This window comes from Vulpes vulpes, chromosome 12 (genome assembly GCF_048418805.1).
Source record: "Vulpes vulpes isolate BD-2025 chromosome 12, VulVul3, whole genome shotgun sequence".
Lineage (NCBI taxonomy): Eukaryota > Metazoa > Chordata > Mammalia > Carnivora > Canidae > Vulpes > Vulpes vulpes.
In genome coordinates, this window is record NC_132791.1 from 126689570 (window position 1) to 126715633 (window position 26064).

Below are 26064 nucleotides of genomic sequence, written 5' to 3' on the forward strand. Positions count from 1 at the left end.
TCTCTTTCTCACCCTTCTCTCCTTCTTTATCTGTTTCTAATGACTTTAGGGATGAAAAACAGAAAGTAAACAATTAGACAGCAGACTCTAATTTGCTTCTCCTCTTGATGATATCTAGAGGGAGAGAGGGAAGTTGTCCAGTAAGATAGGCTGTCAGAGCTTTCTGATCCTCTGTTTCTGTGATCCCTCCCCAAGTTTTCTTTCACAAGTCCTAGAAACTTCAAAAGAAGACAGACCCAGGACTGTGAGATTGAAGGACTAAGGTGGGTGTGAGTCCCATGGAACAGGAATTATTCATTACCCATTATATGCAGTGTTCTTTTAGGCTAAGCCTGGCCAGTACCACAACACACACACACATTCCTGCCTCCGCACTGTGCCCAGATTTTCAAGAAACCATGTAGATATGTCTTGAGCATTAGCCTGAAGAGGAGGGTAAAGAATATTACAGGAATGAAATTCTATTAGGAACTAAAATAAATTATTTTAAATGATTACTTTAAAACTAAAATAAAGTAAATAAAAAGACCAAGAAGTTTATCTACACCACCTTTATTGCTGGAATATTGTGAAGGTTTTTACTATAAAGGATTAAAAGATAATATACCAAGATAGGTAAAATTTTACTATGATAAAAGCATCTATAATATGTGGAGCAACAGTTGTACATACAATTTTTAGTACATAAGCCTCCTCTTCTATATTGAGAAAAGGATGCGAAGACTATCTTTTCCATCTCCATGATTAGTTTAGCCATCTTTATTCTTCTCTAATGTCATTCAAGAAGAGTTTGAAGATGCCAAAAATAAATAAGATGCACTATTTTTAGATGGTGTCTGTTGTACTTAAGATTGTATTTTTAAAAAATATTGAGGCAGATGTAAAGGAATTCAGAACACACTCAACTTTTTGGACTGTTGTTTTGTTTTGTTTCAGTATATTTACAATGTCCACCTGTTTAATTGGTTTAATTCAAGGAAACAACCTCAGGAGTAATTGTAATGGATATATAATGTTTTCACTTTTTCTGCTCCCTGTGAAGCAAAATCGACTAATGCTTTTGAAGGTAATCCACTAAAATTTGCATATATGCTTAGTTCTGCTAAACTTGCACAGACCCAAATTAGATAAAAGGAAAGGGGAGAAGAATGGAACTTTTGCAGAAAGATATAATACTAAGGTGGTAGCATTTCTGTCAAGATTTTCATGTTAAGATACTGAATATATTTGTAAGGAAAGAAAGAAACATGTATTACCTGTACTTTACAGACAGTTGGGTGTTTGGAAAATTTTAAGCTATTACCTATTTGTTCATGTACTTACTAGTGCTACTCCCCCAGATATTTCTGGCTGGTGTCTGGGCACAAGAGCAGTTGAATTTTCTCATCCCCTTTATGTTAAGCATGGTCCTGTGACTTGCTTCAGTGAATGAATCTTAAGAAGCTTTATATGTCACACCTAGGTGAAAGCTGCAGGAGCTAGTGTACACTTTGTTAGAACCTCTCTTTCTTTGCCACAGCAATAAGCCCCAGGTGGGGAGGTTCTGGTAGCTTTGTTCCTAGATTGAAGAGACATGGCACCGTATTTCTTCTGTCTTCCGATCCCGTAACCCACATAAATACATAGCATGAATCAAAAATAAGCCTTTGTTATTTTAGGACATGCAGATTTGGAAGTTATATTGTTATTGCAACATAATCTAGCCTAGCATAATGGAAATATCTTTTAGAATTTTTCTGTTTGTTGAATATTTATTATTGTGAGAATTGCACATCTTGATATGGGCCATTATTTTTTGATGTCTGTTTCTTGCCTAGTTCTTGATCCTATTGTTTCTGAGCTTAAACTGACTTCAACTATTTAGAAACTAAATAGTATAAGAGCTTGCATGATAACATACAGATTTTAATGTGAATGTGTTCTTTTGTGTATACATTTATCTTCTACTTTATTAGATTTCTGTTATCCATTGGTAATCTATTGGCCCATCTTCTCCATACCACTACATTACACACTGCTGAAAGGGAAAGTGCAACATATAACTAAACCTGTCTTATGGTACAAATTCTAAAAAATGAGAGAAAGACAAATACCATATGATTTCACTCATATGTGGAATTTAAGAAACAAATGAGCCAAGGGGGAAAAAAGACAAACCAAGAAATAGACTCTTAGCTACAGAGACTATACTGATGGTCATCTGAGGGGAGTTGGTTGGGAGGATGGGTGAAATAGATGATAGAGATAAAGGAGTGCACCTGTTGTGATGAGCACCGGGTGATGTATGGAAGTGTTGAATCACTATTTTGTACACCTGAAACAGTATTACACTGTATGTTAACTGGCATTTATATAAAGCCTTTTAAAAAAAAAAGTGTTCAACTTAGTGATTTCACAAGTTAATACTTTATGCTGTGTTCACCACAGTGTCGCTACCATTTGTTCCATTACATTAGTATTACAATAACACTGTGTTCCTTATACTCCTTTTATTCCCTTTACTTACTCATTCCATAAGTGGAGGCTTCTATCTCCTCATCCCCTTTACCCATTTTTACCTACCACCTCCCCTCTGGCAACTAACAGTTTTCTGTATTTATATTTCAGCTTCTGCTTTTTGTTTGTTTATTCATATTTTTAAGATTCCACTTGTGAGTGGAAGCATATGATATTTGTCTTACTCTGACTGACTTATATCACTTATCATAATACCATCTAGGTCCATCCATGTGTCTCAAATGGTGCAATCTCATCTTTTTATGGCTCTATAATATTCTTAGATGTACATATCCCATATTTTAGACACTTGGGTTGCTTCGGTGTCATGACTATTGTAAATAATGCTGCACTAAACATAGAAGTGTATATATCTTCTCAAGTTAGTGTTTTCCTTTGCTTTAATAAATACCCAATATGGAATTATTGGATCATTTGACATTTCTATTTTTAGTTTTTTTTGAGGAACCTCCGTACTGTTTTCCACAGTGGCTGCACCAATTTATGTTCCCATCAACAGTGTATGAGGGCTCCTCTTTCTCCACATCCTCATCAGTACTTGTTATTTCTTGCCTTTTGATTTTGGCCATTCTGACAGGTGTAAGGTGATATCTCATTGTGGTTTTGATTTGGATTTCTCTGATGAATAGTGATGCTGAGCATCTTTTCATGTGTCTGTTGACCATCTGTATGTTTTCTTTGGAAAAGTGTTTGTTCTAGTCCTCTGCTTGTTTTTAATCAAATGATGATGATGATGATGATGATGATGATTATCATTATTATTTTAGTGTTGTGTTTTATGTTTTCTTTATGGTTTGTGGATATTAACCCTTTACTAGTTATATCATTTGCAAATTATCCAAAATCTACCACCTTTACTTTGGATAATTAGAGAACTTTCCTCTGAGAAGAAGTTGTGCCTAGTTTTATACCATGCTATATGCTTTGGAAATTTGAGGATTTTAACTTAAATACTTAAAATATTTAACAAAAGCAATGGCTATTCAGAATGGATGCTGGCAATAACATTAGAATAGGGTCTGTAAAGACTCTGGCAGTGCCTGTTAACTCTTTAATTGTAAGATTATGGAGGGTTTCTGCACATTAATTTCTCACCTCTCAAATATAACCAATATTGAAAATTTGAAAGAGACAAGACAGTGGCTTTGTAAAAGGTCATTATTTGAAAATTGTTCAGGCAAAATACTGGTAATTCTGTTGGGGATTTACCCCAAAGATTCAGATGCAATGAAACGTCGGGACACCTGCACCCCGATGTTTCTAGCAGCAATGGCCACAATAGCCAAACTGTGGAAGGAGCCTCGGTGTCCATCGAAAGATGAATGGTAATTCTTTTTTTGTAGAGGATAATTATTCTGTATTCCAGTTGTTCCCAATTTCAATGATCATCTATGGCGATAGCGTTGACAAACAGCCCCGGAGTGAGATGTTAGTATTTGACTATGGCTGTTTGCAAACTCTGCTGTGATTACACTCAGTTGTCTAATTGCTTAATTTATTGATGTTTTGCTGACATGTTTTCAGCAACATTTGTGATTGCACATAACTAATCATTTCTCTTCTGGCTCATTATCATATGTTTGCATTTGATTTGTTTGATGGCTGCAGGTGGAAACAATAGGTGATGCGTACTGTGTTGCTGCAGGACTCCATAGGAAAAGCCTCTGCCACGCTAAGCCCATTGCTCTGATGGCCCTCAAGATGATGGAACTTTCAGAAGAGGTGCTGACACCCGATGGAAGACCAATTCAGGTAACTTTCTGTACAATTTGGTTTGAGTAGTAGCATACCTTTAGTTGAAGGGGCAAGAAATTCCCTTCTGAGTTCTACTTATGTAACTTACACTTTTAGACAAGTAGGGTGCTCAAGAAGGATGAGGGGTTAACTAGAGATAACTCATAGATCTGGGAAAAGAGCAAATGGAGTAAGGTCCAAAATGGGAAAAGGTGTGTGAAAGGCTCATCACCATGGAGAAAAGAAAGAGCTAAAGGATTAGACCAAGGAAAATCTTGTCAGTGACCAACTTAACACTACTAAGCAAGAACAGTAGTGACAATCAGAGTCGCAGAGATAATCCATAAAAGCATAAAACAAGGAGGCAAGAAAATGGAGGATTTGAAAAACTTCCTTTGGGTAGTTTACAGGTGTTCTTTATGAAACCTCAGCACTCAGGGTTAATTCTGCATTTTTTTAATGTGACAGAGCTTGAAGGTTGGAGTCCAGTAACTGAGGAAATTTTAAAATGTTAGAAAATTACCTCCTGGTATGTTGTACTTTTTTGGTACTGATGGCTCTCCACAATCTAAGATCTATCTCTAAAAACTGATGAGGTCATCTACCTCTAATCTTGCCAGGATAGAGTGGATCCCAGGAGTATTGTCACTGTGAACTCTTTTAAACCAGAAGTTGTGTATTTGGAGAAGTAACATGAATGTAAAGCAGCCCTTTTATAACAGCTCATCAACTTTAAATTAAAAAAAAAAGAAAGCCTCAAAATGTAGTACATTCCTAATTCTGGAGTTATGGCAAATTAGATTTTCTGAATGTCCTTTCTGACTAAAATTATTAAAATGCATGTTAAAATTTTTAAAAAAATATTTAACCACTATTAACATTTTAAACCTATTAAGCACATCACTGAACTAATAGGAAAGAAAAAACATGCCAGTTACATGTGTAGACTAAGTGGAGAATTTAAATTAAGTTCTCTGTCATGAGCAGTGGTAACAGGAAACTAGGAAACACTACTTCTTTCTGGAGGATGTCAACTTCAATCCCATCTTCAAAGAATTTCTGCAGGTAAAGCACTTTGAGAATGAATGGCTAATACTAAAAAACAAAACCCCTTTTCCTCCACCCAGCCCCCCCCAAAACCCTAAGGCCACCCATTCACACAAGAAGTCAAAGTATTATGGATGAGAACCAAGGGTAGTATTAGAAAAGAAAAACAATGTGGTGTTTTCAGATACCAAAATTTCAATTGGAATAAAAATGAAAATGTTTTATATAGTTAAAGAAATAAAGAAGCAGCTTAAAAATATGAGGCAGGAATAGTAGATTTGAAAAGAACCTGATAACTCCTAAGCTGGCAACATAATACTTTGGAAAGAAAATGGTCAGTGGATGAGTTTAAAAGCAAATTAGACACAGCTGAAGGAAAAATTAGTACACTGAAAGTTAGAACTGAAGAAATGACCCATAATTAGGTCCAGAGACTTGAACATGTGGCAATATGAATAAGATAATATAAAATATAAAATATGTGGAAAGTATTTAAGACAGAGTAGGAAAATGTGTGTTCATTTGTGTTTCCAAACATAGATAATGCAAAAAGGGGATTTTTTTCTGGAACAAATAAAATACATGAATCAGTTCTCACACAATAATCTTAAGGGATTCTATGAAGGTAAATAATAGGAATTCAGAACTAAACATGTCTTAATAATGCTGTAGTGCATTAGAGAAAATGAGGACTGGCTAAATGATAAAGGTAACACTGATAAGTGGGGAAAGGATGAGCTGTTGAAGAAAAGGTTGGGGACCACTGGTTATCCACATAGACAATAATATTAAAACTGGATCTCTACTTCATGAATCTGCACATAAAGTAGTTCCAGGTGGGTTAAATGTGAAGGGCCATACTCTCAAACTATAAATCTGTAATTTGAAGTTTATAAGTTAGTGGAAGGAACAGGTTTGTTTTTTTTTTTGTAAACCAGGGAAGTCAACAATTATCAAATCATAAGGGAAAATATATGTAAATTTTACTACACTAAAGTTAAAACCTTCCTGTTTATCAAATAGCACCTAAAATAATAAAAAGATAACCACAGACTGGAAGAATTTTTCTTACAACACATTTAACCATTAAAAGTATCTTTGGTTAACCTCATGAGTAACTGTATAAATACATACTGCTAGCACCATATCCCAGCATTCCATCTCCTAGTTTGGCACAAAGTGGAAAGTCTGACAGCGCCATTGTTAGCAAGGATCTGGAGCAGCAGGTAATCACCTACAGCTGGTGGGAGTGTACATGGTACAGTGTCCTTGGCATTGACAACTAAGTTTACTTTGCCTTGCCTACAACTCAGCAATCCCTTGCCTGGATCTTTGCCTAGGAAGTACATGTACAGGTGTAGCAACAGTCACAAGAGTATTCACAGCAACACTTTGATAAGAGCCTCACTCTGGAAATAAATAAAATAACCATCTGATGGAATAGATTAACTGTGATATGTTTATACTTTGGTATACTGTATGGTTGGGAAAATGAATGACTTTAGCTATTGACATCAACTTGTCAAAACTTAATATTGAGCAAAAGAAGCAAGTAATAATAGAATGTTGTATTCTGTTTCATTAAGTTTCAAAACTGGAAAAATAAAAAAAAAATATGTGATCTAGAAATATCTGCATTGATGGAAAAAGTATAAAGGAAAGAAAGGGAATGGTTGATACAAATTCAAGATGGTGCTTAACTCCAAGGGAAAGGAAGAAGATGATGGGAAGGGGGAGGATGCAGTAGGGAAAGTGCAGGCATGGTTAGAGCACTCATTTACCACTACTCTTTTATGTGCATATATACATTTATATTTGGCAATTTTAAAACGTAGAAAGAGAAAGAGTTTTCTCACCACTCCTGTCAGTAGTGAAAACAGGAAAGGATGGGGCATTAAAAAAAATAGTTTAAGTCCCCTCAGGACATAATTATCAAGTTATTCAAGTACGTGAATGATAGACACTTCTACCACTGCCAGGGAAAACAAACCAAAGGGTCACTGCCTCAGATCTGCTTCAGACTACAAATACACACAGTCCAGATTGAATTCATATCAGTTCTCAAATTTTCAAGACTACTAGCTGGGCAGTCTTATCATTTGGGATTGTTTTTCTATGTTGGATTTTCTTTTATCAGAGATAGAATGCTTGTATTGATTCAGCCTTGTCAAAGCAAACTTAAATTACCATAAAACAAAACCAGGGAATTGTGTTTTACAGTGTGCTCATCCATATTTTCATTTGTGGGATATAACATTATTCTGTCTTATGAATCAGTCTTTTTAAATCAGAAGAGGGGGATCCCTGGGTGGCGCAGTGGTTTGGCGCCTGCCTTTGGCCCAGGGCGCGATCCTGGAGACCCGGGATCGAATCCCACATCAGGCTCCCGGTGCATGGGGCCTGCTTCTCCCTCCGCCTGTGTCTCTGCCTCTCTCTCTCTCTCTGTGACTATCATAAATAAATAAAAATTAAAAAAAAAAAAAAAAAAAAATAAATCAGAAGAGGAAATGTCTATAAAGATTTAATAAGAATGCAGAGAGAGAATTCAAAATCATAAAACCACCTTAATAATTTTAGCTTCATTACTAATTCATATTATTTTCATGTTTTGGGATTGTTTTTGGCATATTAATTTGACTTTGAATTGGCTTCTAACTTGGTGCCATGGGAACATTTCTAAGCTTATTGAAAGAATCTTTTATTAAAAATGCTTGGGCATGCAGTAGGGTTATGTGATCAGCTGAGTGTTTACTTCAAAGTCTGTAAGTTTTAGGATGTTAAAATTTAAGCTATTGGAGCTACAATAATTATTCAAAAGAAAACTCCCCAAGCCTCTCATATTTTGAAAAGGAAATTGATAATATTTATATGACTTTATAAACCTTCCAGGTACCCCTCATGATAGAAAATAGGAACATGAATTATAAATTATAATTGCTTGCAAATGATTGGTAATGTCCTTGAATCACTAACTATAAAATTGAGTTAATTTTTAAAATTGTAAAAGTAACAAAAGAATATAGCATTTCATTTATTTAGTTTATAATGCTCAAGCATTTGTTTTTATAAATAATGAAACTCAGAGGCTAGTTATAGACTGCATCTACAAAGCATATACAAACATGGTCTATTTTTGTAACAAATCTGAAAAATCAGCCAAAGTGACTTTAATTAAGACTGCTTTTAAAAATAATGATTAGAATTTTTAATACTTTTTCAATACGATGAAAAAGCCTACTGGCTGAATTTATAGTAATGTCAGCATTATTCTTATTCCATTTTTTTTTTTTTTTGCCTCAGAGGAAATCTGATTTTCTTACATCTTAGACACTTGAAGAAAAGTAATATCAAATTTATGTTCTTCCGCCTTTGTTTGAGCTAGCTGTACTGTGATTTCACTAGAAAATTGTATGAATCCATGCTGTGCTTTAACCTCATGACCCTAATCTTAACCAAAGTATTTTGAATAGGTTTTAATGCTGAATGGCTAACTTTTACTAACAATTTAACCACTCTGATGAAAATAACAAAATGTTTATTACTACCTATGCTTTATTTCTTGAAAATAAAAATGTTGATAGGGAAAGAGAAGCTGTGGACTGATTAGAGAATGTGATTAAATCTATATTGGAAAAACAAGTAGCATTTTCACGACTTAAGGCTTTTAAAGAAGATTGAGTTAATGTGTCCAAATATCTAAGTTTTAATTCAGGACTCCAGTTTTGAAAAAATATTTTCATTGAAAATTATCACACAGGCACACAAATTCAAATTAGTTTCATCAATTTAGAGAACAGTACATTTCATATAATGAGGCAATTATACAGAGATGGTGAAAGAGAGTTTAAAAAAAAAGCTATGTATCATCATGTTGTAATACTAATGTGCTTAGCAATCTTAATTGCAAATCAGGGAAACACTGTGAATCTTTTCTAACCGCCTAGTCCAAAGGCAGAAAAATTAACATATAATTTACATATACTTATAATTTGCATGTAATACATTACATTGTGGCTCTTTTAAGCTTCAACTTAGTGTCCTAATGAGCTTACAGGATTTTTTTTGAGATTATGATATAATTATTCTCCAATTAATTTTTAAATACCTGTTGTTATTTATAAAGGAAATCTGATGTTGTTACTTTAATATTTGGGGGGATTTGTTCTCTGCAAGTATTGCGGTATTAAATTAACGCCATGAGATTACAGCCCAAGATTATATTTAGAAAAAATAAAAACTAATTGATAATTGTTTGTAGATAAAATTCTAATTGGTACTTTTACCCTGAAGTATGTATACTTACCTGAGATGTTCTACCTCTGGAATATAAGCCTACAGAAAAAAACCTATGGGGGTCAGAAAAAAACTACTTAGGCATTGTATGAACTCACTGTTAAGATGCTGAGCCCAGCTATTCTCACATCCATGTTTATCCACAGTTGAAGTTACTTTTAATCTTTTAGGTACTATAAATAGTCATAATTTTAGTAAATTATTGTTTTATTATAGAAATAACACATAAAAATTACTATAATATTACTGGCGAAATTTATGGCTAAATATATTCTCTAATAGATCTGTTCTGTATAGTGAATTTTTGGTACTAGGAAAGTGTTTCTGTTTTTTAAAGAATATGTTTAAAGTATTTTTTCACTGAGAGTTTACCAGTACATGGGATGATAGTAGAGTCTCTTCTGTGGTTTGCTTCTGTTTAATTATGAGTGTGAGTCTATATATTCTGTTCAGATATTCTAACTCACTAATACTCCCCTCAACTGTTTATGAATCATCCATTCAGCCCATCCTGATACTTAATATGATAGCAATTTATAGTTGTTTAAGTTTCCATTCATCCGACAAAAATTTTCATGCTGTTTTTATTTATTTCTTTGACTATATCAGCTGTAATTAACTTTAAATCTATTGCTTGATATATCTCTTCTCTGGAGGCCTGTCGTCTATTACATTATCTGACCTTTCACTTAATTTTTAGTCATGTTACCTCTGTGTGCCTAATTATTGTTATTTTTTGTTTGAGTGCTAGAGATTGTGTATAAAAAATTATAGAAATAATTTCTTTCCAATATGGAAATATTTTTTAAAGATTTAAAAATTTTATTTATTGATTAGAGACACACAAAGAGGGGCAGAGACACAGGCAGAGGGACCAGGAGGCTCCCTGCAGGGAGCCTGATGCAGGACTCGATCCCAGGACCCCAGTATCACGCCCTGAGTCAAAGGCAGACACTCAGCCCCTGAGTCACCCAGGCATCCCTCCAAAAGGGAAATTTTGTGTTCTGGTAGGAGGAATTCTAACAATCAGGGATCAAATGATTTAATGCTAGGATTCATTTTCTATGGGGGCCAGTTTACTTCTGATTTGTCTTCTGTTTTTGGTATCACCCTTACACCTGTGGTGTTGGCTGTCAATGTCTCATCTCAACGTATGGAGGGTTTGCTAAGTTTTCCCCCTGACAATCCCTGGACTTTGGATTTTGTCTCCATGGTTCTATAAGTAGTTAGAGTACCAAAAGTCCTGCTCGATTCCTTAACCCTTCTGGTTGGAAGATGCCTGTAGTGGATAAGCACCCTTGGATTTAGTGCTCACTTCTCCTTGACATTCATTTTCCTCCCTAGCTTGGTGTAATATTTTTTCATTGTCTTGTGGGCTGACCTGCAGAAGGGTGTTCAAGTTATATAATCTGCTGTTACTAGAAATAGAAGTTCAAAGTCGTGTACATTTCTATGAGTTTTATTTCACTAATAATGATTCATCCTTACTAATCTACATTTGTGCCTATTTTCAACCCAAGTCACAGATGACATTATCTTTAAATAGAAAAGACAAAAACATCTAACTGTATTTAAACTAGCTACTGAAGAATAACAATAAGTAAACATCTATTGAAGCACTTAACGGTGTGCCAGACAGCACTGATCCAGGTCCTTGCCATGGAATAATAGCTTTTCTGAGTCTCACAAATCTAGGAGGACCATATTACTATTATTTCCATTTTACAGTTGAAGAAAGGAATAAAAAAAATTAATTAACCAGCACTCCTAATTACCGCACTTTATAGATTTGTTAAATAGAAGTGTAGTAAATAAATTTTATATTGTCAAATTTTTCTTACTGCTTGAGTATTCCATTATCTAATAAATGAGACTTTTCATGGCTCTAGTCAAGAAAATGTAAACTTTATATTAGATGTCTTCTTTAAGAGAATGGTATAAATAAAGTGTTTTAGAGATATTCCATCCAAAATGATTAATTTTTTAAATTATAAAGAGAGAGCTCAGTTCAGTGATGTATGTGGGAGGGGAATGGCTGTGATTCCATCATTATTTCAAAAATGAGAATCCCGAGCCAGATTGATTGGGTGCATCCACTAGCCATTTTATTGCATTGTTTTGTTTTTGTTTTCTGTTTATTTTCCCTTTGTTTATTGTGGGTTGTAATGCAGAAGATACATATTTCAAAATGTCATATTTACATTTTTTTCATGGGATAGTCTTTGAATTTAAAGGTTGTGTCTTATATTCTAATTAATTATTTTTATGTATTACTCAAGAAATTTGTTTTAATCATAGAATTGCTCTCCTGGCATGATGCCGAAGTACTGAGCTGTAATAGAGCACACTTCCTGCCTTCCAATCTTTCTATAAAATGTTGGCATAATGATTTAATAGACATTATTATTTATGCAATGTGTATGTCAATGATATAGAATTCCCTTGCTAGTTAATTTTAGCTTGTATCTCTAATCTTGATTGATTCTAATATAAATAGATTGTTGGTCACCTTTTCAATCTGTGGAAAGAGATAGTTTATTAGGCACACACTTTTGAAAATGCTGGTCTTATTGAAGAGTTTTGTTATAATTTTTGTCAAACAGATTTTCCAAGCAGTGCTTTTGTGAAAGTATTTGCGTATTTTTGCTACATGGAAAAAAAATAGCAGTAAGTTTGTGAAAGGGAAAACAAAACCCAGCAATGAAGGGAAAGCTAAATTGATTTGCATGAAACTGTGCATTAAAACACAAAATTGCTTAGCTTGATTTCATGGACCAGTCTTCCCGCTTGCACATTTTTAGAAGAGAAATGCATTCTTTACTGGAGATAGTTAAATGTTTTATAAAGCTACTCTGTTAAGTAATATCACTATGGGGTGAACATTCAATAAGTTATAATCTGTTTCATTTCCTTCAGCCTGTCTGCAGAGAGGGTCCTTCCCTGGAGTATTTGTGCAGAGTCCTAAGAGGAGGCTAAAAATTACATTCGTAAAGGCGTTCGTTTTTATTTGATTCTTGTGTGGTATGCTTTAGAAGTGTGAAGCCTTCAAGTAGTTAGGTGGCTTATGTATCTGAGTTTTATGTAAAGAATAAGAATCTGTCTACCACGTTTTGCCCCTAAAAAGACATTAGGATGTGATTTTGCCAACCCATTTTGGGGGTAGTTTAGCCCATTGTATTTTAGAATATGGTCTCTTTCACTGGCATTAACAAGAGAGGTTTTATCTTTTACTGCCAGTTTAACTTACTCTCTTTAAGAGCTAATTGGGACATGTATATATGCCAACACCGGCAGCTCAAATCTTGTAATACCAAAAATGATGTGAAAATCGAAAGATGGAATAATATAGAAGAGAGAGAGTAATGTGCTCTCTGCATGCTAACCTTACTATTAGGATTTATGTTTCTGGTTTCTTATGCTGTCTTGAAATCTAATATCTAGCTCCAAATCAAAATCTAAAAATTATTTCAGAGTAGCTTTATTAGTTTTCCAAAACTCCAAAAGGTAAAATGACCTGTGAAAACTGACACACAGAAGAGAATCAAAATCACCTACAATTTATTTATTTATTTATTTATTTTTAATATATTTTTTATTGGAGTTCCATTTGCCAACATATAGCATAACACTCAGTGCTCATCCCATCAAGTGCCCCCTCAGTGCCCATCACCTACAGTTTACCAACAAACCATAACCACATATTAAATTTTGTTGTATAGCCTTAAAGGCTTTTTTCCCCCCGTGACTATACAAACACATAGAAATAGAGTATAGAGACTCAAAAAGTAGATTATTTTAAAATTGAATGGACTTCATTCTGTAAAGTTAGACGACACTGTGCCATAGAGATACCTCCATCCTAAATACACAGCAGAGACTTACTAAGTCCTAGGAAACATCTCTCATTGTTCTTAACTCACTTTGATTTTGCATTTTCCTGTTCCGACAGTTGAATTTTCAAGTCATTGAAAGGCAACTCTTTAATCACCTGAGCTGCAAATGTGGTCGGAATAATTCGGTGTCACCAGTGCATTTAAAAATCTGTTACACTTTGTGTTGATGGCATGTCAGGCATAGGGTAATTGTCTGGGTCACCACTATAATATTCCTTATTTGGTTTCCTAGCAACTCTTGCCTTTTTCTAATGGCTGACTTGATTTCTGCACATTTGTAATGCTTCCCACTGCATCAGAAATTGTCACCTTGTGTATAAATGTTACAACATCAAATTTATACATAGATTCAATTCTAAGAAATTATTCTTCTTTATCATTTGCCTTTAATGTACTCATTCAAAGGTTAATCCAACCATTAAAAAATAGATTTAGTAAAACCTGATTAATTCAGATTGCACTCTGGGGAAATATGGTGATTTTGACAATGTCCAAAATACTTGCAAATAGTTCCTAGCAGAGGCCTGGCCCTAGCAGGAGGCCTGGTAAAGTTGAAGAAACAGACTAATTTTGATGGTCAGATGACCAGGTAATCAGCAGGTTGGTAGGAATGTAGGCCTGGACTCGGCTCTGAAGCTTTTGGGCTGAAAGGCTTTTTCTTTGGAAGTGTGCAGTTTGCTGATTCTGCATGATCCTGGCTGGAGCATTTTACTCATGTGTTCAACAAATGTTGAGTATTTACATCTTTTAGACAACTGGTTTGGCCCTGGGGATATAAGGACAATAGAAATGGATATGGCCCTGGCCCTCCTAGAAATTACAATCTCATAGAACCAGCACCTATAAACGAATGACTTTGTTATCTTTGTTATTGAGTGGAAATAGATACATGGATTTTTCTCCGTACTGTTTCCATTCTGAGTGAGAAATTTTTGTTAGGTTTTTGAAAACATTTGGCAAAGACCTTAAGTTCTTCTTAGAATATTCAAGATATTGTTGCTATCCATTTGGACCTACATTATTTTGGTGTCTTGGTAGATTTTGTATGTATCTAGGGAAGTGGAGTGGAAAGACTATGAAAACCAACGATGTGCTGGTAGCTGGGTTGATAGATTATGTATCATCTCATTCAGTCTACACAATAATCCTAGGAGGGGCACAGATATAGTTTTTATATATTTTAAAGATGAAGTAAAATGTCAGGGGTTAAAGAATATGTGTAAGATCATGGAAAAAATAATATATATAGTACATCTTCCATATGTCACTTTGTGCCAAGTGCATTATATAATTTATCCCTTTTCATCTTGCCCACCCCTAAAACCCTGCAAAGTAAATTTAATCTTATCATTTACTTCTTTAATATTATTTTATATTTAAAGAATTTGAGATTTAGAAGTTTATGTAATTTGGCCAAGATTATGCAGCTGGTCAGTTGCAGAACTAAATTTGAACATGGACCTGTCTGCTTGGGGAAAAAAGAAATCTTTGAACTTCTGTTATACAAGCTGGCCAGTACCTCACCAGAATGCCCAGACTACAGTTCTGTGACCTGAACATTTAGAAAGAGTTGCCTCTCATCATGCACTTACTATGTGCCTAGCATTATGCTAAGTTAGAGTGTGTGCATGCTCGCTCTGTCATCTGTCTATACAAACATATGTGTAATTCACACATATGCATGTGTGTTATAAGCATGTCTTCCTATTTGTGAAATATACAGGTATTGAATATTATCATCTAAGCCCTACAATAATCATGGACCATGAATAAATGCCATCCTTATTTACAAAGGAGAAAACCAAGACTCAGAGACGTTAAGGGTCTTAGTGTCAAAAAGAGTAAACAGGTAAATAAGAGTAGATTCTGAGTTGGAATTTAAATCTGCTTGGCTTCAAATTCCATGATCTTTAACCATTTCCCTACACTGCCTCAACAATAAAATGAGAATGTATGACTTCTAATCTTACAATTAATCTAATAATTTTAATCTCCTTTGAAAAAGCTACTTTTCTGTCTTCCTTAAGAAATGTTCAGACGTAGTAGCAGTGCAATGACTTGCAGGCCTTCTAATTTGAGGCAAACTCTATTGACTATAACTGTCCATGAAGATGTTGAAATAAAAAGGATAATTTTGTCTGCATTTAATATAGGGAGCCAAAATTGGTCATTCTATAAAATTTCAGAATCTCTGAAAGAAAAATTAAGTTGGGCATAATATTGAAATATAAACTTCTGCAATAATAGCTTCATATGAAAAATAGAAGATGGGATCTCTGGTTTGTGGCAATATAATAAACCAGGAAAACAGGGATTTAAAACCTGGCAGAGAACCCAAAAGAAATATTGTTCTTCAGGATGTAGCATTTTCCAGATGGTATCAGTTGACTCTTTTGTATATTAAGTTATCCAAGATTACTTTTATATTTACAATAACCATAGCACTGATGGGAAGTAGGAAAATGTAGTAAAATGGTTTGATCACTCAGCCAGCAAGCATTTACTGAATTTCTCTCATGTACAAAACTACATAATTGAGTTGCAGACTGAGCTGCAGGAGTGCCAAATACTAATCTGCTTTTTTCTTGGCTCTCATTAAGTAAAAATTCTGTCTACACAATACCACAACATCTGGTCACTTAAATCCATTCAGTCAAAAATGCAATCAGCCTCCCAGATTTTCAGACTCTAGGATTCCATTCAACTTGTTTGCTCTAATTATTAGTTTATCTGAAAGTGATGTCAAGTAGTCACTAGCCTGAATGTAGATGTTTGAGTGAGCTTGGCAGGCACCTTCCCAGGGAAGGTACAGACATGGAAGAAAGAAAATGCAAGTTCCGCTTTTCTTGGGGCCTCAGTCCAGGGCCTGCACAGATCTGTGTGCTGTTCGAAGAATCTTCCTTGTGAGTTTGTTTGCTCCTTGTGTAGGTCACTCTACCCTCCTCTTGGGCCCCCCTGCTCCCTTTCTCTACCCATTTCATAGAAGTACTTGTCATGCTCCCATGGGCTACCTTTGAATTACTCATACAAAATAATATCGTTATGACTAACTCACATAAAAACTTTTGATACTGATCCATTTAGGAGAAGGGACTTTTTCTGCCTTTAACCTTGAAGTTCTATATTTACTTAAATTTCCCAAATGTGTGTGTGAATTACTTATGTATTATTAGTCTTTAGTATCAGTAGGAGTTATATAGGCAGTGCTGTCATGGATTGTTTTTCTTCCCTTCCTTATAGGTATCTGTAACTTTAAAAAACATAAATATAGTTTGAAAGTGAAGTAAGCACAAAGTTTCACCTGTGTATTCAATTCATAAGGAGTAATCAGCAGATGATGCCTAAAACTGAGCAAGGTAAACAAGTATTTTTGGCTAAAAATTAGTAGGGACATCAAATCTTTTTGGCAAAATTGTGCACTAAAGCATTTGGCCAGGAAAATGAGGGTTGGTAGAAATACTGGTCATAAAAGAAAACTGTGCTGGCAGAAATTAATCTAAGCAAATATCTGATTACCAAATCACAAATCATCATTGTAAATTTTAAATGGGAAAGAATTGATGCCAATTAAAATATTTTCAGAGGAATACAACTAGAAATGTAAAATATGTGAAATGTAAAATAGAATCAATTTAACTGTGTTATATAGAGAATAGATCAAGAAATTAAATTTCTTAATGACAGTTCAGAAAGTATTTATGATAAACTTCAGCGTTGGTGAATTTCTTCATTCAATTATTATATTCCAAATGCCTCAAACTATAAGCGTTAGTCATAGGAATTGTTTGATGTTCTAGACATCTATGCTCAATAAATTGAATTAAATTTTACCAAGTGGGGAAAGGAGAAAGTACAGAATTTGGTTGTTATGATATTGATAGCTATCTTATTTTTGCCTGTATGTGTATAGTTTCTTCTCTCTGACCCTTTGCTGTACAAGTAAATATAATTTATAGTTTGCAAATTTTTTTGCCACATCATTTACCTGGTATACTAGTGTTCTGGTGTTTGTATGAAATTATAGTGGTCTCCATTTCTTTTATTTTATCTTCTCAAATTCCTTTTTTTCTAAATTCCTTTTTTTTCTAAATTCTTTTTTTTTTCTAATATGCATATTCAAAATCACATCTTTTGAAAAATGCTAAATGTATGCCAGGCTCATATTTCACTATTACCACTAAAGGCAGAAATCAGCAATTGTGCTATCAAAAATATATTGAAACAAAGTAGAACTTTTCATCATGCCCATACTGAGAATATTTACTATGGGGAGTGTACACTATGCATCCTGTGCTATATTAAAATTACTTTACCCAGCAGCTATGCTATTATAGCAAGCTATAGCCAAACATTATTGCCTATAAATTTTCTTTTCCTTTTCTTTCTTTTTAACTCTAATTTGTGAAAATGCAGATTATCTTACAATTAAAAAGGCATACCGAAGGAAGCAAGACTCATACCATATTTTTTAAATACACACACTATCTAGAGTCTAAGTACAGCATGTTGCCCATAAACAACAATGGCAAAGCTTCCTTTCAAGATGGGTGCTTCATGGATTATTTATGACTTCAAGTATTTGCTCCAAAATGACTAATCCTTATTTTAATTTGGAAAAGTTAGGAGTGCATTAAGTAGATTAGTTTTTTGATTTGCAAAATTTTCTAAGGTGAACATGTTTCTCTGCAGCTCTGTGGCCTTCTTTGGATGGCCAATGAATGCCAGATTCTACAGCCAAATTATTTGTCTTGAAGACTCCAGATGTTTTCTGATTTGCTGCTGTTGTCTGGTAAAGACATATGACTATTAATTTAATTTCAGTATTTGGCTTTACTAGAGATATGACTTCCCTTTTTTTTTTTCTTTCTTAGAGACTAGTTCAGCTAGAGCTAACCAGAAAAAATTTACAAAAGGATAATTATAGAGGAGCTTAGGAAATTCAGTTGTGAATAATTAATAATTGATAATTGTTAAGATTTTTAAAATTGAAAAATCTGGATGATAATTCTTTTGTTCCACATGCAATGAAACAGGTATAAAAAAAAATAGGGAACTAGTTAGCAGTGGAATCTCAATATTTGAGATTTACCAAGAAAGCTAATGAAGAAAATAGGGCCAGACAGAAGCAGGAAAAATAATTTTGCACTTTTTGGTTTTTTTTTTTTCTCAGCAGCTGCTCATTGTGATAGAAGAAATATCAGTTGGAGTCTTTTTTAGGTTGTTACATAAAAGAAGTCGAAAACATTGCACAAGCTGTGTCAGGAAGTCCAGTTATTTTGACCTCTTGAGTGTCATTTCTATTAACAGAATATTGCTATTTTTACTGTTTCATTTAATTCTTGTAAAAACTATTTTTCCCAGTTCCTGAGCCTTCCTTCTGTGAGAGACTCTCATTATGATATTGGGGACAACTATTCCAGTAGAACTTGGCCAAAGTTGACAAGTAGATTTCTTCTTTTGACCTTCAGCTTTTCCTATGGTTAGGTTGGGTCAGTTGTTAGTTTGCAAAGGGGAAAATACCAGTACATGAGTGCCCTTCTGAATAACTCTTGCCTCTTTCTTGTCATCTCGAACAACATCATTGTTTATGAAAATAATAGAATGTTGTGATGTGTCTTCAGGTATGAACATTTTTCATATTTCTTATATTTGCTGTAATCTTCAAATATATCAAAGAGGGATGCCTGGGTGGCTCAGTGTTTGAGCATCTACCTTTGGCTCAGGTCATGATCCTGGAGTCCCAGGATCCAGTCCAACATCAGGCTTCCTGCGAGGAGCCTGCTTCTCCCTCTGCCTATGTCTCTGCCTCTCTGTGTGTTTCTCATGAATAAATAAATAAAATCTTTAATAAAAAACCACAACAAATATATTAAAGAAATTGATAACAGAACAATTCTTTTTAGATACTTTGCCTAAGTACCAAGTTATAAATACTATGAACTTATCATAAGAAGCTATTCTAAGGAAAAACTATGACCATTTAAGAAATTATGTTCATATGAATGATAATTCTATATTACCTATTGTTAGAACCCACTTCAGGATTCACACAGAGCCTCAGGATTCATCAGAGCCTCCAACTGCTCCAACTCCTGATGTTCTGCCCCTGTCACCATCTCTTGTTCTTCTGCCATTTTGTATTCTCCCATTCCCACTGATCACCACAACCTCTAAGCCTTATCCATTCATAGGTTTTCAGCCTGTAATCTGTCTTCTGGCTGTTCACCTTCTGTGTTTGTTTGCTATGGCTGCCATAACAAACTACCAGAAATTGGGTGTCTTAAAACACCAGAAGTTTGTTGTCTCACACTTCTGAAGCTCAAAATCTGAGATCAAGGTATTGGCATGGCCAAGAAGTCCTTTTGAAGACATGAGGAAAGGGTCTGTCTATAGTTCTTCGGCTTGTGACAATATAACTTCAAGTCTTCACATAGTGTTCGCCATGCTGGTGTGTCTGTCTGTGTCCAAATTTCTTCTTTTTATCAGGGCATCAATCTTATTGGATCAGAGGACCCTACCCTACTCCAGTCTGACCTCATTTTAACCAGTTCCATGCACAGTGACTCTATTTTCCTACATTATATTACATTCTGAGTTACTGGAGATGAGAATTTCCACATATGAATTTGGTGAGACACAATCCAACCCATAAACATCTTACCTAGCCAGGATCCCATTGTCTCATTTCCAACTCAACACTGTTCCTAACAGCCCTCTAGGTTTACTCTTCTTTATCCCACATCACCCTGGATTACCAACATAGACCATTCTGGGTCTGGAATTAATGAGCATTATTGGAGAAAATGACACAATCATGGTAATTAAATATCCATTACAAATGCATACCTTTAAATGCCTCCAGTCCCCAAGTTCTCAGGGATGTCATTTTACTATCCCTTCACGGTGACTCTTGCTAATATTTTTTACTCTTTAAGTAGGTTTTTTCTCTTACCCTTGCTACTTTGATTCTCAGCAGACTCTTGCTTTGCCAATTGAGTGAAATGTTGGAAGATATCAATATGGATGAATTGATCTGTTCTCCCACACTGCTTTCCAACATTGTCCTTTCTTCATCTCTCCTCCTCACCTGGTCCCCATGTGTCAACACAATTTCTTCTATTATTAACCTAAAATTTTCATGTTGAAAGCTCTCCTCTCTAACTGTGCTTCTCTGTGACTGAACAACAGCAAAGCCATTCTGTTGGCTCTTCAGTGCCTGTAAAATAAGAACTGAGTCCTCATCAGTAACTTCAATCTGTCCCCCAGCCATCTTCTCAGACCTCCATCCAGCTAAAGAAATAACATCTCACCACAGTATTATGGCATTAAATATACCAGGCTAACTTCTATCCTATACAATCCTGCTTGCTTCTTTACAGGAGTCATCCTATTACTGTGTTGTTTCCTTTGTTTGTTTTCCTAGTCTCTCTATCCTTCCTGGTCCAGCTTAACTCCTGCCAAGCGTTATCCCTGACTCTCTCATTCTCTTTAGTAGCAATTATTTGCTGCTTCTTTAGGAAAATTTGTTACATATACTAACTTACAAATAAATTGTTTATGTATATTATAGTCACCAATTATGGGCTCCGAAGTAAAATGTCCTGTTACATAGCAAATTTAAAATAATAAATTCTGAGATTTACCATTAAAATTATTTATGTATATTCTGTATTATGAATTAGTCTATAGGAATCCATATCTGGGATGATATCTTTATCTTTCTACATTGTAGTACAAACAATTTATAATATTTGTTGAATCAACTTAGAACTAATATACTGGGAGGCAGGGCAAGATGGCGGAAGAGTAGGACCCCCAAGTCACCTATCCCCACCAGCTTACCTAGATAATTTTCAAATCATACTGAAAACCTACGAATTCTGCCTGAGATTTAAAGAGAGAGCAGCTAGATTGCCACAGTGAGAAGAGTTCAAGCTTCGGTCAAGTACAAATTGTTTTAGGCCACTCCGCACTGAGCAAAATGACTAGGAGGAAGAACTCACCACAAAAGAAAGAATAAGAAACAGTACTTGCTGCCACAGAGTTACAGAATTTGGATTACAATTCGATGTCAGAAAGCCAATTAAGGAGCACAATTATAAAGCTACTGGTGGCTCTGGGAAAAAGCATAAAGGAATCAAGAGACTTCATGACTGCAGAATTTAGATCTAATCAGGCAGAAATTAAAAATCAATTAAAAGAGATACAATCCAAACTGGAGGTCCTAACGATGAGGATTAATGAGGTAGAAGAACAAGTGAGTGAATGGAAGACAAGTTGATGGCAAGGAAGGAAGCTGAAGAAAAAAGAAAAAAGTAATTAAAAGATCATGAGGAACGGTTAAAGGAAATAAATGACAGCCTTAGAAGGAAAAATCTACATTTAATTGGGGTTCTAGAGGGCGCTGAATGGGACAGAGGACCAGAAAGCATATTTGAACAAATCATAGCTGAGAACTTCCTTAACTTGGGAAGGGAAACAGGCATTCAGATCCAGGAGATAGAGAGATCCCCCCTAAAGTCAGTAAAAACCGTTCAACACCCCGACATTTAATAGTGAAACTTGCAAATTCCAAAGATAAAGAGAGAATCCTTAGAGCAGCAAGAGACAAAAAATCCATAACCTTTATGGGGAGAAGTATTAGGTTAACAGCAGACCTCTCCACAGAGACCTGGCAGGCCAGAAAGGGCTGGCAGGATATATTCAGGGTCCTAAATGAGAAGAACATGCAGCCAAGAATACTTTATCCAGCGAGGCTCTCATTCAGAATAGAAGGAGAGATAAAGAGCTTCCAAGATAGGCAGAAACTGAAAGAATAGGTGACCACCAAACCAGCTCTGCAAGAAATATTAAGGGGGATTCTGTAATAGAAAGAGGAAGTCAAAAGCAACAATCCACAAAAACAGGGACTGAATAGGTATTATTATTATGACACTAAATTCATATCTTTCAATAGGAACTCTGAACGTAAATGGGCTTAATGATCCCATCAAAAGGCACAGTGTTTCAGGCTGGATAAAAAAAGCAAGACCCATCTATTTGCTGTCTACAAGAGACTCATTTTTGACAGAAGGACACCTACAGCCTGAAAATAAAAGGTTGGAGAACCATTTATTATTCAAAAGGTCCTCAAAAGAAAGCAGGGGTAGCCATCTCATATCAGATAAATTAAACTTAATCCAAAGACTGTAGTAAGAGAGGAAGGGGGATGCTATATCATACTTAAAGGATCTATCCAACAAGAGGACCTAACAATCATGAATATTTATGCCCCTAATGTTGGAGCTGCCAAGTATATCAATCAATTAATAACCAAAGTTAAGACATACTTAGATAATAATACACTTATACTGGGAAACTTGAACATGGCACTTTCTGTAATTGACAGATGTTCTAAGCTCAACATCTCCAAAGAAACAAGAGCTTTAAATGATACACTGCACCAGATGGATTTCACAGATATTTACAGAACTTTACATCCAAATGCAATTGAATACACATTCTTCTCAAGTACACATGGAACTTTCTCCAGAATAGACCACATACTGGATCACAAATCAGGTCTTAACTGACACTAAAAGACTGGGATTGTCCCCTGCATATTTTCAGACCCTAATGCTTTGAAACTAGAACTAAATCACAAGAGGAAATTTGGAAGAAATTAAACACGTGGAGGTTAAAGACCATCCTGCTAAAAGATGAAAGGGTCAACCGGGAAATTGGAGAAAAGTTAGAAAGATTCATGGAAACGAATGAGAATGAAGATACAACTGTTCAAAATCTTTGGGATACAGCAAAAGCAGTCCTGAGGGGGAAATACATCGCAATACAAGCATCCATCCAAAAACTGGAAAGAGCTCAAATACAAAAGCTAACCTTGTACCCAAAGGAGCTGGAGAAAGAACAGCAAATAAAACCTTCACCCAGCAGAAGAAGAGAGATAATAAAGTTTCGAGCAGAACTCAATGAAATAGAGACTAGAAGAACTGTGGAATAGATCAACAAAACCAGGAGTTGGTTCCTTGAAAGAATTAATAAGATAGATAAACCATTAGCCAGCCTTATTAAAAAGAAAAAAGACTCAAATTAATAAAATCATGAATGAAAAAGGAGAGATCACCACCAATACCAAGGAAATACAAACGACTTAAAAAACTTACTGTGAGCAGCTGTATGCCAATAAGTTAGGCATCTAGAAGAAACAGATGCATTTCTGGAAAACCACAAACTACCAAAACTGGAACAGGAAGAAATAGAAAACCTGAACAGGCCAATAACCAGGGAGGATACTGAAGCAGTCATCAAAAACCTCCCAAGACACAAAAGTCCAGGGCCAGATGGCTTCCCAGGGGAATTCTATCAAATGTTTAAGGAAGAAACAATACCTATTCTACTAAAACTCTTCCAAAAGATAGAAAGAGATGGAGTACCTCCAAACTCATTCTATGAGGCCAGCATCACCTTAATTCCAAAACCAGACAAAGGCCCCACCAAAAAGGAGAATTATAGACCAATATCCCTGATGAACACAGATGCAAAAATTCTCAACAAGATACTAGCCAGTAGGATCCAACAGTACATTAGGAAGATTATTCACCATGACCAAGTGGGATTTATCCCTGGGATGCAAGACTGGTTCAAACTCGTAAAGCAATCAGTGTCGTAGATCATATCAACAAGATCATTTTGATCTTATCAAAACAAGAACCATATGATCCTCTCCATAGATGCAGAGAAAGCACTTGACAAAATACAGCATCCATTCCTGATCAAAACTCTTCAGAGTGTAGGGCTAGAGGGAACATTCCTCAGCATCTTAAAAGCCATCTACGAAAAGCCCACAGCAAATATCATTCTCAACGGGGAAACACTCTGAGCCTTTCCCCTAAGATCAGGAACACGACAGGAATGTCCACTCTCAACAGTGTTATTCAACATAGTACTAGACGTCCTAGCCTCAGCAATCAGGCAACACAAAGAAATAAAAGGCATTCAAATGGCAAAGAAGAAGTCAAACTCTCCCTCTTTGCAGATGACCTGATACTGTACATAGAAAACCCAAAAGACTCCATCCCAAAATTGCTAGAACTCATACATCAATTTGGCAGTGTGACAGAACACATAATCAATGCCCAGAAATCAGTGGCATTTGTCTCCACTAACAATGAGACTGAAGAAAGAGAAATTAAGGAGTCAATCCCATTTACAAATGCACCCAAAAGCAGAAGATACCTAGGAATAAACATAAACAAAGACGTAAAGGATCTTTACCCTAAAAACTACAGAACACTTCTGAAAGAAATTGAGGAAGACACAAAGAGATGGGAAAATATTCCATGCTCATGGATTGGAAGAATTAATATTGTGAAAATGTCAATGTTACCCAGAGCAATTTACACGTGCAATGCAATCCCTATCAAAATACCATGGACTTTCCTCAGAGAGTTGGAAGAAATCATCTTAAGATTTCAGTGGAATCAGAAAAGACCCTGAATAGCCAGGGGAATATTAAAAAAGAAAACCATAGCTGGGGCATCACAATGCCAGATTTCAGGTTGTACTAAAAAGCTGTGGTCATCAAGACCTTGTGGTACTGGCACAAAACAGACAATGGAACTGAATAGAAAATCCAGAAGTGGACCCTCAACTCTATGGTCAACTAATATTTGACAAAGCAGGAAAGACTATCCACTGGAAAAAGGACAGTCTCTTCAATAAAGGGTGCTGGGAAAATTGGACATCCACATGCAGAAGAATGAAACTAGACCACTCTCTTTCACCATACACAAAGATAAACTCAAAATGGATGAAAGATCTGAATGTGAGACAAGATTCCATCAAAATCCTAGTGAAGAATACAGGCAACACCCTCTTTGAACTTGGCCACAGCAACTTCTTGCAAGATACATCCATGAAGGCAAGGGAAGCAAAAGCAAAAATGAATTATTGGGACTTAATCAAGATAAAAAGCTTCTGCACAGCAAAGGAAACATTCAACAAAAGTAAAAGACAACCTACAGAATGGGAGAAGATATTTGCAAATGACATATCAGATAAAGGGCTAGTATCCAAGATCTATAAAGAACTTACTAAACTCAACAGCAAAGAAACAGTCCAATTATGAAATGGGCAAAAGACATGAACAGAAATTTCACCGAGCAAGACAGACATGGCCAACAAGCATATGAGAAAATGCTCCACATCCCTTGCCATCAGGGAAATACAAATCAAAACCACAATGAGATATCACCTCACACCAGTGAGAATGGGGAAAATTAACAAGACAGGAAACCACAAATGTTGGAGAGGATGTGGAGAAAGGGGAACCCTCTTGCACTGTTGGTGAGAATGTGAACTGGTGCAGCCACTCTGGAAAACTGTGTGGAGGTTCCTCCACAAGTTAAAAATAGACCTGCCCTACGACCCAGCAATTGCACTGCTGGGGATTTACCCCAAAGATACAGATGCAGTGAAACACTGGGAACCTGCACCCTGATGTTTCTAGCAGCAATGTCCACAATAGCCAAACTGTGGAAGGAGCCTCAGTGTCCATCGAAAGATGAATGGATAAAGAAGATGT

The 26064-nt window shown here is 35.5% G+C and overlaps 1 protein-coding gene across 1 annotated transcript in view; it reads left to right on the plus strand.

The window, feature by feature from the left end:
- Positions 1-26064, plus strand: part of GUCY1A2 (guanylate cyclase 1 soluble subunit alpha 2) — a 319325-nt gene that overhangs the window by 205779 nt on the left and 87482 nt on the right. The window contains exon 6 of the mRNA XM_072729914.1: positions 4126-4269. Within this exon, the coding sequence (XP_072586015.1) occupies positions 4126-4269 (144 nt within the window). The remainder of the gene's footprint in view (positions 1-4125; positions 4270-26064) is intronic.